Source organism: Gastrolobium bilobum, unplaced genomic scaffold (assembly GCF_033153095.1).
Source record: "Gastrolobium bilobum isolate Gb01-03AN ecotype WA unplaced genomic scaffold, APGP_CSIRO_Gbil_v1 utg6511, whole genome shotgun sequence".
Taxonomy (NCBI): domain Eukaryota; kingdom Viridiplantae; phylum Streptophyta; class Magnoliopsida; order Fabales; family Fabaceae; genus Gastrolobium; species Gastrolobium bilobum.
In genome coordinates this window covers 1-13,322 of record NW_026899575.1, presented here as the reverse complement: position 1 = coordinate 13,322, position 13,322 = coordinate 1, and the positions used below count along the sequence as shown (strand labels likewise).

The following is a 13,322-nucleotide window of genomic DNA, read 5'->3' as shown; positions in this document are numbered from 1 at the left end:
TGAATAATACATACTGATAATGGTTGCACATATCACATCAGAATCCAACTGTCTATGATCCCGGATAAGACCTTGGTTTAGGCAGGTGTGTTCTTTAACCCACTTACTGACCACCCAAGTATTTCCATTCTTCGGCAACAATGCCCTCACATACCAGGGACATCCATCATTATGGTGTCGACACTTCATCACAAATCTATGGTCATCACTTTTTGCCACAACGGCAGTACGTGAGCCTTCATACAATATAATTTGACTGCATGTTGCATTTCAGATTTGCTACGAAACTCCTGATACAAATATAAAGGATCCCCTAATTGCCAGCCACCGTGATCATCATCGTCACCATACAATATCTCTGTCTCATCATTAGGGTGGGCCCAATTAATGAAGGAATAATGTGAGCTTTCATTCCAAAATGGCTCGACCTCAGAACCTATGGGTGCATTATAATGCCACCGTCAATACCATTCATAACAAAAAAAATAATTGCTAAATTAAATCTTTAAAAAACGAATCTTACCACTGCTAACAGGGTCAACACGAAGTGGTCTCGTAACCCGCGAACCCGGGGATGGTGAGCTTGTGTCAGCGTCGAAATCACCCTCTATGTCAGTATCTGACGTGTCACCTAGCGTAATAACACTCTCAGGTTCACCGTCCTCATCGCTGTCCATATCGGCATCCTGTTCATCCTCATCTATTTCCCGCAGTGTTATCTGACTTATGACAGGTGCAGGTGCAGATAAATTGACTACTCTTTCTTCATGACCAAAATACGGTTCACTTCTTGTATGCATGGGTGCAGATGAAGATTGACCACAATCTAATTCAACATATATCTCAATAAAATTTTGAAATTTTCGGTCAACAGTTGCATCAATGACACATTCGACATCTTCATCATCACATATATTGTTACCAATGTAGTAAATAGCATCCTTACCAACTGTATTCTCTACCCTGGCAATCATCCGTTGAACGCATTGGCTGCCTTGCAGACCCAATTTTTGCTGAATTCTCCCCTTTAACTCATTGTATGTAGTGCCCCGTTTGATTTTCAACATTTTTGTTTTTCCTTCAAATTGAACACCATTAGGGCCTTCATAATGCTTTCCATCATAGTAGATCATTGTCACATACATGTTTGGCCTTGTGCTCATCTTCCTCACGAAATTGGGACTAGGGTTCTGAAATTGGGGGTTTGGGTTCGGATTTTGGGGGTTTGGAATTGTGCAATGACAATGATTTCACAATATTAGGGCTGTAGAGATGGTGGGATGAAATACAATCAGATTAAGAGGATTACACATGAACAAAGGGAGCTATTTTGGTTTACACAACAACAACAATCGAAATGAGACCGAAAACATGGAAAATATAGGGTTTCAGTCGATATTTAGTCGACTAAATATCGTGCCTTAGTCGACTAAATATCCCAAAAATGTAGTCGATCAAGATGCTTTTTTAGTCGACTATATTTCGTGTAGTCCACATTCTGAATTTTGACCATTTGCTCGACTAAAAAAGTAAGGTAGTCGACTAAAAGGGGGCAGGTTGGTGGATAGGTCTGGATCAGGGGCAAATTGGTTATTAATTAATTAATGAGGAACAAAAGGGTCAAAAAGCCGAATTAAATTACTAGAAACGTAGCCATTGCTTATAACAATACTTATCAAGTATTTTATTATCCATATTGTTTGTATGTTTTACTAAAATTCAACACATCCAGTTATATAATTATTGCGATACAAAACTCACATACCTTATAAGTTATAACCTTACATGCAAAGACAGTAGTTATACAATATAACTATATACAAAATATTAATAGAGTTTAATTTTACAATATGAATACACATATTTTGATCTTTGTAAATTTTTCACATATTAGTTTCTATATGTCTACTAATTTGGGATTTTTTTTTGGTTGAAACTAATTTGGGTTTTAATTCCTACTATAAGATATCATTCTCTACATCTTTTACTCATTTAATTTTAATTTATATAATTTTTTAACTCCTTAAAGTTTTAGTTTTTTAATTTATTTTTAAAACGTATACTTTTGTAATTTTTACTTAGTAAAATCAAAACAAGTTTTCTTTTCTACACATTCTTCGATAATTGTGTCATCTTTTTTTTTTCAAAAGGTGAAATTCACAAATTTATCTCTATAATGTGAGACAACTTATCACATTTCACGTAAGATTAATAAAACCCTTAAAGAAAATATAAAAATAGATTTTCAAAATACTATAAAACACAACACAAATAAATAAGAATTATAAAATCAAAATCTGACTCAAATCATTAGAAAAAAATTCAAAACTTTATTTTTGTGACGGGTGTTAAAGGCAACTATGATTGGTTCTGGCATGACTTAGGTAAGAGGTACATGGGAACCCGTTATCAACGGAATGTAGGACCTTAGGTATCAATCATGATTATGATACCTGTCAAATTACTTGTTCTCTAACACATGGCATTCCGTACATTTAGACAATATGCTCCCACTTTAATAATTTATTTATGGATTTTATTTTTCTTATGTCATATAAGATAAATTTTTTCTTCTACTCTCACAATCAATGGTGGGATCCACTTTAATTTTAAAAAAAGAAAAGAGAAAAAAATAGAACATGGAAATCGAAGTGAGAATAGAAGATAAAATCTCTCTTATGTGACATAAGAAAAATAAAACCCTTTATTTATTTTCTCCAAATAACAGTGCAAAAGCCCCCACCCTGCCATCATTTAAAAATAACCAAGGAATATAGGCTCAACATGAAAAAGAACTCAAAAAAAGATCCTAATATCATCAACCAAAATGTATTTGACCAAAATTATTTGATAATACTAAAATGAGGTAATTTTTCTTTCTTGCAAAATATTATGTACAAACAAATTATAAAAATTTGTGTATTCAATAAGAAAAAAATATTAGTAATATTATAACTTTGTTTTATCTTTTTACACCATATATATTTTACAGGAGTAATTAATTTTTCTAGGAGTAATTAATTTTTCCCTGAGGTACGGAAAAACAAATAAATTCTATTTAACTAGGTTTTTTTTATACACATTAACTAGTTTTAAATTATGCAAGTTTTTTTTTATAACAAGAAGGGGCTAAGCCCTAAACAAAACTATGCAAGTTTTTAACTCTTGCATTTTTATTTTATATTCATTTTAGTTCATTTTTAACAAGTTTTTAAATTTAATTCATTTTATTATTCACTTTTAATATTGTCATTAGGGTGAACATTCATTTAAGGCAAAAATAATTCCTTTATCCTTTTTGTAGTTTCTAAATTTATCATTTGAGTAATTTGTATTTTAAGTTAATTCTTTAAGTTATTTAATTAACACAATACAACTAGAAGGCTAATTTCCATAGGTCACAGAACACCATTAGTGTCACATAGGATTATTCATTAGCGATTTAACAAAAATAATCTTTAAAAGGAAAATATTATGTTAGTCTAGACTCCCATATTTAAAAGTTTAAGTTCTACCTAGTTTGAATCGAGCTGAATGAACTCATTTAGAGAGAAAAAGCTCTTTTGGTATCTATTTTTATTATTCATTTAGGATATTCAAATTTGAAAACTTATTTAAAGAAAATCAGGTTTTTTGTCATTCAAACTAATATATGCTAGTACAAAAATATTATATTAGCTTAAAAATCTATAAAATTAATTTAAAATAAAAAATAGAAAACAAATTGAAAAAGGGACGGGGCTAGTAAGAAAAGGCTCTTACTTAGAGTGATTGCTTTGTATGGTATCAAAACTGAGGTTATGAATTTGAATTTTCGATATGACGGTTTGGAGGATGTGTTAAAGAGAGATTGTTAAAGAGTTCAACATCTAACCGCCAAGGATAATTTAGTTGACAACTAAGCTCCCAAAAGTTTGATTGGATCACGAGTTCAAATTTTACTTCAAACAAATTCTTGCAAAATTTTCAGAGATCAGAAGACGTGTCTCTCTTAAAGCTTTTATTTAAAGATAGAAGAAAAAAAGTTACACATACATCACCATTTAATTAGTTAAATGATAATAAAATATACTTTTATAAATCAACCGGATTAGTCAAGACGAAGAGTTCTTAATACAGAAAGATTACAACATTCCACGTTATCATTTAGTAAAATAATTTGGATGGATTATTATAAAGACAAAAAAAAAAAAAGATGGATCTTTATTATGAGTCCAACTTCGTTGTATAATATTAGCCATGTTGTGTCCCATTGCGTGTAGACAATGTAGAGAAGGGAAAATCCAAAAGGGGTATGTTGGGAATTTTATTCAATTGCACGTTGGAAATTGGCAGTTGGCATTAAGCCTTAGTCAATATTCTCATACTTATTTGTGGGCTTATCCCATTCTCTTGGGCATAGTGACTTTTCTTGTGCCCTTTCCGTCCCATCATCATTCTCATCAAAATCATTTTGAGGTGGCTTTTGTATTTTGTATGGTCAGTAGTGGAGCAAATAGCCCACCCACAAAATGAAAAGCTCATCCCTTGAATCCCCATTTTTCGCATCATTCACCACCAAATTGCGAATTATAGTTCTTGCAAAATCCAACTGAAAGATCTTTTTGTCTCTATTTCTTTGGGTCTATCTTTTCCTTTTCCTTCCTTACCATTGTTTATATTAATTTTTTAGACGTGGATTCTCTCACGTGAAAATTTACATAATTATGTTATGTGGAGAATCATAATCATACAAAGATGATAAATGATAAAAAAAAAGGAGAGAAAAAATGCTAAAACATGTAGTTACAAAATCATAATCCGTTGATTTACCTTTGTATGATTGTGATCTTTGCACGTGATCATATCATATTTTTTTGGCACACCGGATCTATTTCCTAATTTTTTATTTGAAGATAATCATTGTTTATATTGAATAGAAAGAAAATCCGACTTCTGGTTAACCTCGTAGGGACACCGCCCCGTTTGCTGTACTTGACTTTGGACACTTTTTCGTCTCCCCCTTCTTGGTTTCTTTGGTCATTACCCCAAGATTCTTGATGATTTTGGTCCATCTTACGTACTTATATATAAAGGAAATATATTTTTTATATTATATAAGATAATTTTATCTCGTTAACACAAAAAGTGAATGAGATTATATTCAGGTGAGGAGGATAATTTTGAAGTTTGTTTAGCAAAACAAAACAAGTATAGAAAATATTAATCCAAAAATAAAAGTAATAGAAAATATTGAAGTTTAGAGTTAATGTGATATGTGCACATAAGCAGGGTATACATAAATATGCCATTGTTCCTTAATATATATATATATGGTTTAAGTTTTCTTATGTTGTAGGATTGTAGGAGATAAAAAAAGTAGAGAGAAATTAAATGTGGGTCCCATATTTTATATTTAAAAAAAAAAAATTAATTGGCACGGAAAACGAATTAGTGTAGGAAAATGATATACTCTTATGTAGCATAAGAGTATTATTTCCCATATATATATATATGTGTATTTGTGTGGATTTAATTTTAACTCCCATAACATAATTAAACTTTCATACAATCATTTTAATTCTTCGAAGATTTTATGCAAATAATATAATCTTTAGTATCATCTATGGTTTACCTATATAAAAAAGGGAAAAATGAGTGTCATTTTAAAGGATGCAAACTTATGTCATTTTAATAGTTTTTAATTATATATTTCTGAAAGTATATAGTTATAACATTAAAATTAATTTTTTTTGACGTCAACAGAGAGCTTCTTAAGAGAGAGAAAAAGTACAACTTTAATATTATAACTATGTATTTTTGAAATGCATAACTGCTAAAAGGACATAACTTAAACCCATAAAAAATATAAGAAAGAAAAAAGACTTGGAAAACTTTCTTCAAGGTATATATGTTTAATCTAGTCCCCACATTAGTGCACAAATTTAAAGATAAATCATAAAGCAACATAATTGTTCCTTTTTTTTCTATAATGAACACTTGCACCTAATTAATGTAGTAAACTAGGTAGCGAAATTTCATATAAAAACTATGCATCTTATGTCGGATTTTTTTTTTTTTTTTTTATAAATACCAACTAGTGTTTAAAGTTCTAATGTATTCAACTAATTTGATTTTGAGTTTGTGCATGTTCACCTTTTTTAGAAATTGTGATTCTCTGGATTTGAATCTATTACCCTTTAAACAAATCAAATCCTGAACTCTAACTGAATTACCACTAGACCAATAACTCTTAGGTCTATCAAGTCCAATTAAATGTATGGTAAGTAAGCATTGTTACCAACAGAGCTTACCTCGGTGCATTTAATATGTGGAAATTATTATAAATATATACAATTTTCAAACATTGCTAAAAAAATATGAAAATTGTTAGAGATATATAAAAATCATTAATGTAGTATTACCCACCAACTTAAACTTTTGGATTGAATTGGTTTTTTACATGATATCAGAGTCTTGGCGTCACGAGTTCGATCTTTACCGCCCTACTTTCTCTTGTCAAATTTCTTAGCACAGGTAGGTAGGCTTGTACATTGTCCATCCTTCAAGTCTAGTGAAATCTTATATAAGAGAGCGCGTTAGAGACATATAAAAACTATTAATATAACTTCACCCATAAATTTAAGCGTTTGAATTTAATTGGTTGTTCATAAATAAATTCAATTACCCTACCTTTTCCACCCATATTCCTGTAGTTACCTAAACATTGTAATCATCATAAGATGGTCTTGCAAAATGAAATTGTCTAACTCACAGCAAGCAAGCTCGCATTTCTTTCTTTTGTTTTTTTATCACATGTCACATCTCTTATTATCACTTGCACAATATCTTCACATCTCCATAGTGATATTCTTTGCTGATACTTGAATCGAAAAGTAAATGCCTCTTTTTTAATGAATCTGATTCTTTTTATAAGTTAAAAACCGCGTAAAATATAAAACAATTAGCACTTGAATTTAGCTTTGTCTGAAATACGGAAGAAAGAGCCTGTGCTACCCTTTTCACTAGATGAAAACAATTAACAAAGAAAACGACCAAAGACACCAAAAGTTTTAATTAATTTGGTGCATAGACACATACGTTGTTGAAAGGTTCAGAACTAATTAATTTATTTAATAAATGACCTGATCAGTGCCTTGTCCCAGCACGAGAGGGCATCAAATTTGACATAACCACAGATTTTTCTACAAACACGGAAGAAAGAGCTGGATGCTTGTCCCCTCGATACCATCTTATGCATTATTAGGCAAATGTAGAAAAAATCCAAGCAAATCCTCAAACTTTCCTTTTTCATCTTCCTTTGATAAGTAATAGTTTGAGAAAAATTTGCAAAAACGGAGGTTATTCTCATTTAGAACGAATGAGTTAATATGCACGTGTAAAAATTGTATCTATGATGTCCACTATGATTAACTAACTATGGTTAATATAAGAAACCCAATAGCAATGCACTTAGAGTGTAAATAGGCTAGACTAGGCTAAACTTTGGTTTAAATAGGTCAGACTTAAGTAAAAGATGTTGGGTCTGGCCTGACCTGTTAGCCTATATAGATTTCAAATTACAAGTCTGTCTTGACTTATATTTAAAAAAAAAAGTCTTGGTCTAAGTCTATTTAAGCTTATTAAACATTCAAATATTAAAAGAATAACTAAAATAATATTATTTTATTATTCAAAATTATTAAAATAATAATTTTATTTATTTTATTTAAAATAAATAATATGATATAGAAAGATCTGTAGACTTATAAGCCCGACATGTACAAAAAAATATGTTTTCTAAGTAGATTTTTTTAAAAGTCTAAGCCTATTCTATTTTATTATTTATAACAGGCCAAGTCTAGCCTAATATAGGCTATGCCGTAGGTCCCTATAGGCCGGCCTAACCAATTTACACCCTAAAATGCGCCAATTAAACTTTGGTAGAGGATATTAACTGAACCAATTAATAGCAGAATTAACAATAAATTAGTTGATTAGCTTATGCAATTAATAGCAGAATTAACAATAAATTGGTTGATTAGCTTAATTGCATAAGTTGAGCTCAAACAATCCAGTATCATGAGCTAAAGCATAAAAGCCACTAGAATTAATTTACTGGTAAGAGATTTGGATAATTTGCATAAGGTTATAATTCAAATATCAGTATCACCATCGTATTAAAAAAAATTAGGTTAGGTTATTATGGTATGAGATGAGTTATTAGATTGGGCGGGTTTAGTATAATGTATTAACCCCAGAAGGTGGAAAATAGCTCCAAGCAATGTTGTTAAGATCGTGCGAATAATCGTAGGATCATACGATCCTACGATTTTTTATCTATCAACGTGTCAGATTGTGAATGGGATCGCTCTCCTTTGAGATTGATAAGTCTCTTAAAAGAGACTTAGAACATATGGTTTAGAGTGTAATTGATGAGAAATGAATGATGTTTGTGATTAAAATACCCCAAAAATTTATGTTGGACTTAAATTCTAATGGGCTTAAACTTGTTATTTTACAGGCCCATTGTGTTAACATTCATCAGAAAAAGGAAAAGCAAAAAGGAAGTGATGGGCCGGACCTAAAATATTAAAGCCCAGAGAAAAAAGGGAAAGGAAGAGAAGAAGATAAGAGGAGGAATTGGGCTGGATCTTTTGGTGGAAAGCCCAAGTTAAAGGAAAGGGAAGCTAAAGGGATCAGAAAGAAAACCCTAATCTCCTCTCTCTCTAACCCATTACGCTACCTAACCACAGCCGCACACCAAACCCACCCTCATCATATTTCCTAATCTCTCTTCCTCTAAGCCGTGAATCATTTTTCTGAAAGACCCACACAAACCACCAGCCACTCAAATCAAAGTCCAAGTGTGATTATTGTAACCATCTGTGACCACACAGCTTGCTTTAGCCATTGTTCTAGAAGCCATACACCAACAGAATAGTGATGTGGATGCTGTTACGAGTGCGGAGCGAAATTGCATTTGGAATATCTGATGCGATTGTGGAACGATTGGGGACCACTGGTGTGTAACGCGCAAGGAGCGCGTGTATACCTGCTGAGCTTGAGAGGAAAATCGCGCAAAGAAGGAAAGGAACCCTATAAAAAGGGAAAGAGGAGTGAGTCAAAGCGTCCCTTTCTTCCCATTCCTGATTCTGATTTATCGTTTTTTCAGTTCTTGCTTTCTGCACCATTTTTATTTTCTTTTAATTTTTATTTTGTAATAAGATTCTGGTTCATCTGATGAACTCGATACATGCATTTACAGCACTGAAATTGCTGGTTGTTAGGCTAGTGCTGTAAATTATTTTCTAGCATTTCTTGTTTGTAATTTCTTTATTTCTGTTACTGTGTGTAAGCCTCACCCATATGGATAGTGGCTAACTTTTTAGAGGTTGGGTTTTGGTGATACCCAAACCTCAGTGCTTGTTAGATCTTTGATTTTCTGGTTTTAATTGTTATATCTTAGTTGTTTAATGCTGTTTCTAATGTTTAAAATTATCTGCATTTTGACCAAATGTCAGATGTTTGGTTAGGATTTAGTTGTTGAGAAACAATTAATTCTGGATTCTGCATTAGACACATGGACTTAGATGAGAAATCATCTAAGAGATCTCAATTCAGAAATGAATGAGTCCTCATGTAATATTGGACCTGAATCTCATCCCACTTGGCATAGAGATATGGAAGTGGGCAACTTTGGGATAAAATAATTTTTAAGAGATTAAAAATTAACAATACAGCCCTGTTAACTGAGAATCTTAGAATGAGCTTTTTGTTAATCAAATTATTTTTCAAGCACTGTGGGGAAGGAGAACCAGAACTCAACCCACCTTTTTAAACCTCTTTATCAATTCAGATTTTCCAATTTTCTTTGTTATTTCATAGTTCAATCTGTATTCTGTTTTCAAAATTTTTGTCACATCTGTCATTTAAGTTGCTTAATTCTTCATTCTTATTTTATAACTTAGGAAAGTAATTCAGAAAATTTTAAAAGAAAAGTGAACAGTAGTGTTTTAGGTCCATTCTAAATTATTTTTACTTTACAATTTTATTTCTTTTATTTTCAAATAGTAACTCAATTTTAAGCAATTACAAATTTTAGTCATTTCAAAACGCCAACGATCCTTGTGGGAACGATAACTGGGACTTATAACAGCCCTATATTACTTGTTGTCGCGTATACTTGCGCGCATTACTTGCACAACTGTTAGCAAGGCAACAAGTTTTTGGCGCCGTTGCCGGGGATCGAGGCGTATATGATCAAGTTTCTGTGTGATTGCTATTTTTGAACTGCTTCTTTTTGCTGTTTTTAGTGTAGCTCTTTTGAATTCTGTGTCAGTTTTGTTTAGTTATTAGTGCTATAGTATCTTGAATATTGGTAGTTTAAAATCTGTTCTGTTCATATTCTGTTTATTTTATGTCATTTAATTTTTCTTAGTTTCATTTTTATTTTAATTATTAGTTCCACCCTGTGTGAGGGTGAGTTATTACTGCCTTATAAAGCCGTCAGGCTGTGAACTGTCTTGGGACTTTTCTGCTTGCAGGTTCTTGTGTGTTTATTTTTTGCTTGTTCTGCATAAAAGTTGGTTAGTAATCTAGGTGTTTTAGCTAAGCCAGGTTTACCTGTTTTAGTTAAAAGGGGTGCATGAGTGCAACTCCACACCCGTTCATATATTCAATTGACCCTGAACCTGAGAGGACATTTAGAGTTAGGAGAAGAGCCCAGATAGCACATAGGCAAATTCCACTTCTAGAAATTGAAGAAATGGAGGATTTAGGAAGTGTAAATGGGAATGATGGGGTAGGAGGACCTGCAAGGATAAGGGAACCACTTGTCATAAATGATAATGATAGGTCCATGATGGACTTCATCATACCTGTGTTGGATGAGTTAGATCCAAGCATCGCCCAACCTGTGAATGGAGTGCCCTTCAAATTAGAACCGGTGATGTTCACCATGCTTCAAAACATGGGGCAGTTTCATGGGTTGTTGATGGAAGACCCACACAAGCACCTTAGAAATTTCATAGAAGTGGCCAACACTTTTAGGAATCCTAACATCTCGGATGATGTGTTAAGATTGAAGCTCTTCCCTCATTCACTGGCTGACAAAGCCAAAGAATAGTTGAACTCCCTTCCATCCAACTCTATAACCAATTGGCACACCCTTGCTGAGAAATTCATTATGAAATTTTTCCCCTCTAATAAGATAGTGCAAACTAGAGGTGATATTGCTAACTTCATGCAGAGGGATGGAGAGACACTAGTGGATGTGTGGGAGAGGTACAAGAACCTTCTTAAGCAATGCCCAAATCATGGTTTGCCCTCTTGGGCAGTGTTACAAACCCTGTACAATGGCTTAAATACTCAAAACAGGGCCTTGGCAGATTCTGCTGCTAATGGCATGTTTATGACTATGTCCTTTAACCAAGCCCATGAGTTGTTAGAACAAATGACTCAAAATTATGCCCAATGGCCTGAAGAAAGAAATCAGCCAAGAAGAGTGGCTGGTTTACATGAGATAGACCCTGTAACAGCTCTTTCAGCCAAGTTTGATGCACTGTCCAATTTAGTGAGAACCCAAGGACAAACCATTGAGGCAAGATTATCTCAATCCCAAGTTCCTGCACCTCAAATACCTGTGACCCAACCTCAAGTTAATGCAATAAACACAAGTGTAACTTGTGTTTGCTGTGGTGGGCCCCATTTGTATGATAGCTGCCCATCCAACCCAGAATCTGTGTTTTATGTGGGAAACCAAAATAGAAACCAAAATATTTTTCCCAATAACTTTAACCAGGGATGGAGGCAGAACCAACAGCCTCAATATTTTCAAGGGCAGGGGCAGCAAGCTGGTCCTTCTAATGCCCAAACAAAAATACCTTTTCCTACCCAGAATTACCAACAAACTTCAAGGCAGCAAGCTGTTGTTCAACCTAGTGAGATGCCTATTGCTCCATCCTCTTCTTTAGAAGCTTTGTTAAGGGAATATTTGGTTAAGAATGAGACCAAGCAAAACAGCTTGGAAGCTGTTGTGCAAAGTATTCCAGCATCCTTAAGGAACATAGAATCCCAACTAGGCCATTTAGCAAACACTATGAATACCAGACCTCCTGGTACCTTGCCGAGTAACACTGAAGAACCTAGGAGAAATAAAGAGCAATGCAATATGATAGAGCTTAGAAATGGCAGATCTGTAAATCAGCCAGAAGCTGTGGTTAGACCTTCCACATTAAAAAAAAAAGAAGGGGAGAACATGCAGAAAGAAAAGGATGCAAATTCTGAACCTGTTCAGAATTCTGTTGTTCATAATAGCCCCCAAGGGGTTGTGCACAATAACTCTTCACCCACTTTAGTCGAATCAGACACTCAGCCCTCTATAGATGAGCCTTTAGGGAATAATTCCATTGAAAAACCTACTCAAAAGGGTTTGACCCCTAAGCCAAATAGTGAGACACCTGCTACTTCAAAAAGACCTCCACCACCCTTTCCTCAAAGGTTGCAAAAGCAGAAGCAAGATAATCAGTTTAGGAAATTTCTAGACCTCCTAAAACAGTTGCATGTCAATATTCCATTTGTTGATGCATTGGAACAAATGCCCTCTTATGTAAAGTTCATGAAAGAAATTCTTTCAAGAAAAAGGAGGCTAGAAGAGTTTGAGACTGTTGCTCTTACACAAGAGAGCAGTCAATATCTTCTTAGTAAGATACCTCCTAAACTAGGAGACCCAGGAAGTTTTACAATCCCTTGTACCATAGGAGACCACTACATAGGCAGAGCATTGTGTGATTTAGGTGCTAGTATCAACTTAATGCCTTTGAGTGTGTACAAAAAGCTGAAAGTAGGAGAACCTAATCCCGAATGTTTTGGTGAAAGTAGATAAATTCATTCTGCCTGCTGATTTTATAATTTTAGACTATGAGGAAGACAGAGAGGTTCCAATTATTTTGGGAAGGGCTTTCTTAGCCACTGGTGGGGCTGTCATAGATGTTAAGGAGGGTGAGTTGGTCATGAATGTGAATGGGGAACAAGTAAAATTTAATATTTTAAAAGCCATGAAATACCCAAGAGACATTGAGGAATGTTCTAGACTAGATATCATTGACTGTGTAGTCAAAGATAAATTTTTGCATGAGTCCTCATTAGACCCTTTACAAAATTCTGGTTTTGAGGGTCTAGAAATCAGTCAAACTGAGTCTGAGGAAGTAGTTAAGTGGCTGAATTCTAAAACTGATGTCGTTTGGAAAAATAAAAATTTTGAGTCATTAGAATTGGCCAAGAGAGGATTAAAAATTCCCAAATCTTCAATTGAAGAACCCCCTGTGTTAGAACTTAAGCCT

General features: G+C 33.5%; 1 protein-coding gene and 1 non-coding gene across 2 annotated transcripts; one reads left to right on the top strand and one right to left on the bottom strand.

Moving 5' to 3' along the window:
• Positions 1-11,167: 11,167 nt before the first annotated feature.
• Positions 11,168-13,187, top strand: LOC133291621 (uncharacterized; the record flags this gene model as incomplete). Its single annotated transcript, XM_061489904.1, has 2 exons — positions 11,168-12,845; positions 12,898-13,187. Coding segments are annotated over exons 1-2 (1,968 nt in total), but the record flags the coding sequence as incomplete, so codon positions are not given.
• On the bottom strand, positions 11,199-11,304 carry LOC133291622 (small nucleolar RNA R71). The gene has a single exon (XR_009748822.1). It is a non-coding gene; the product is annotated as a small nucleolar RNA R71 (small nucleolar RNA).
• Positions 13,188-13,322: the final 135 nt, after the last annotated feature.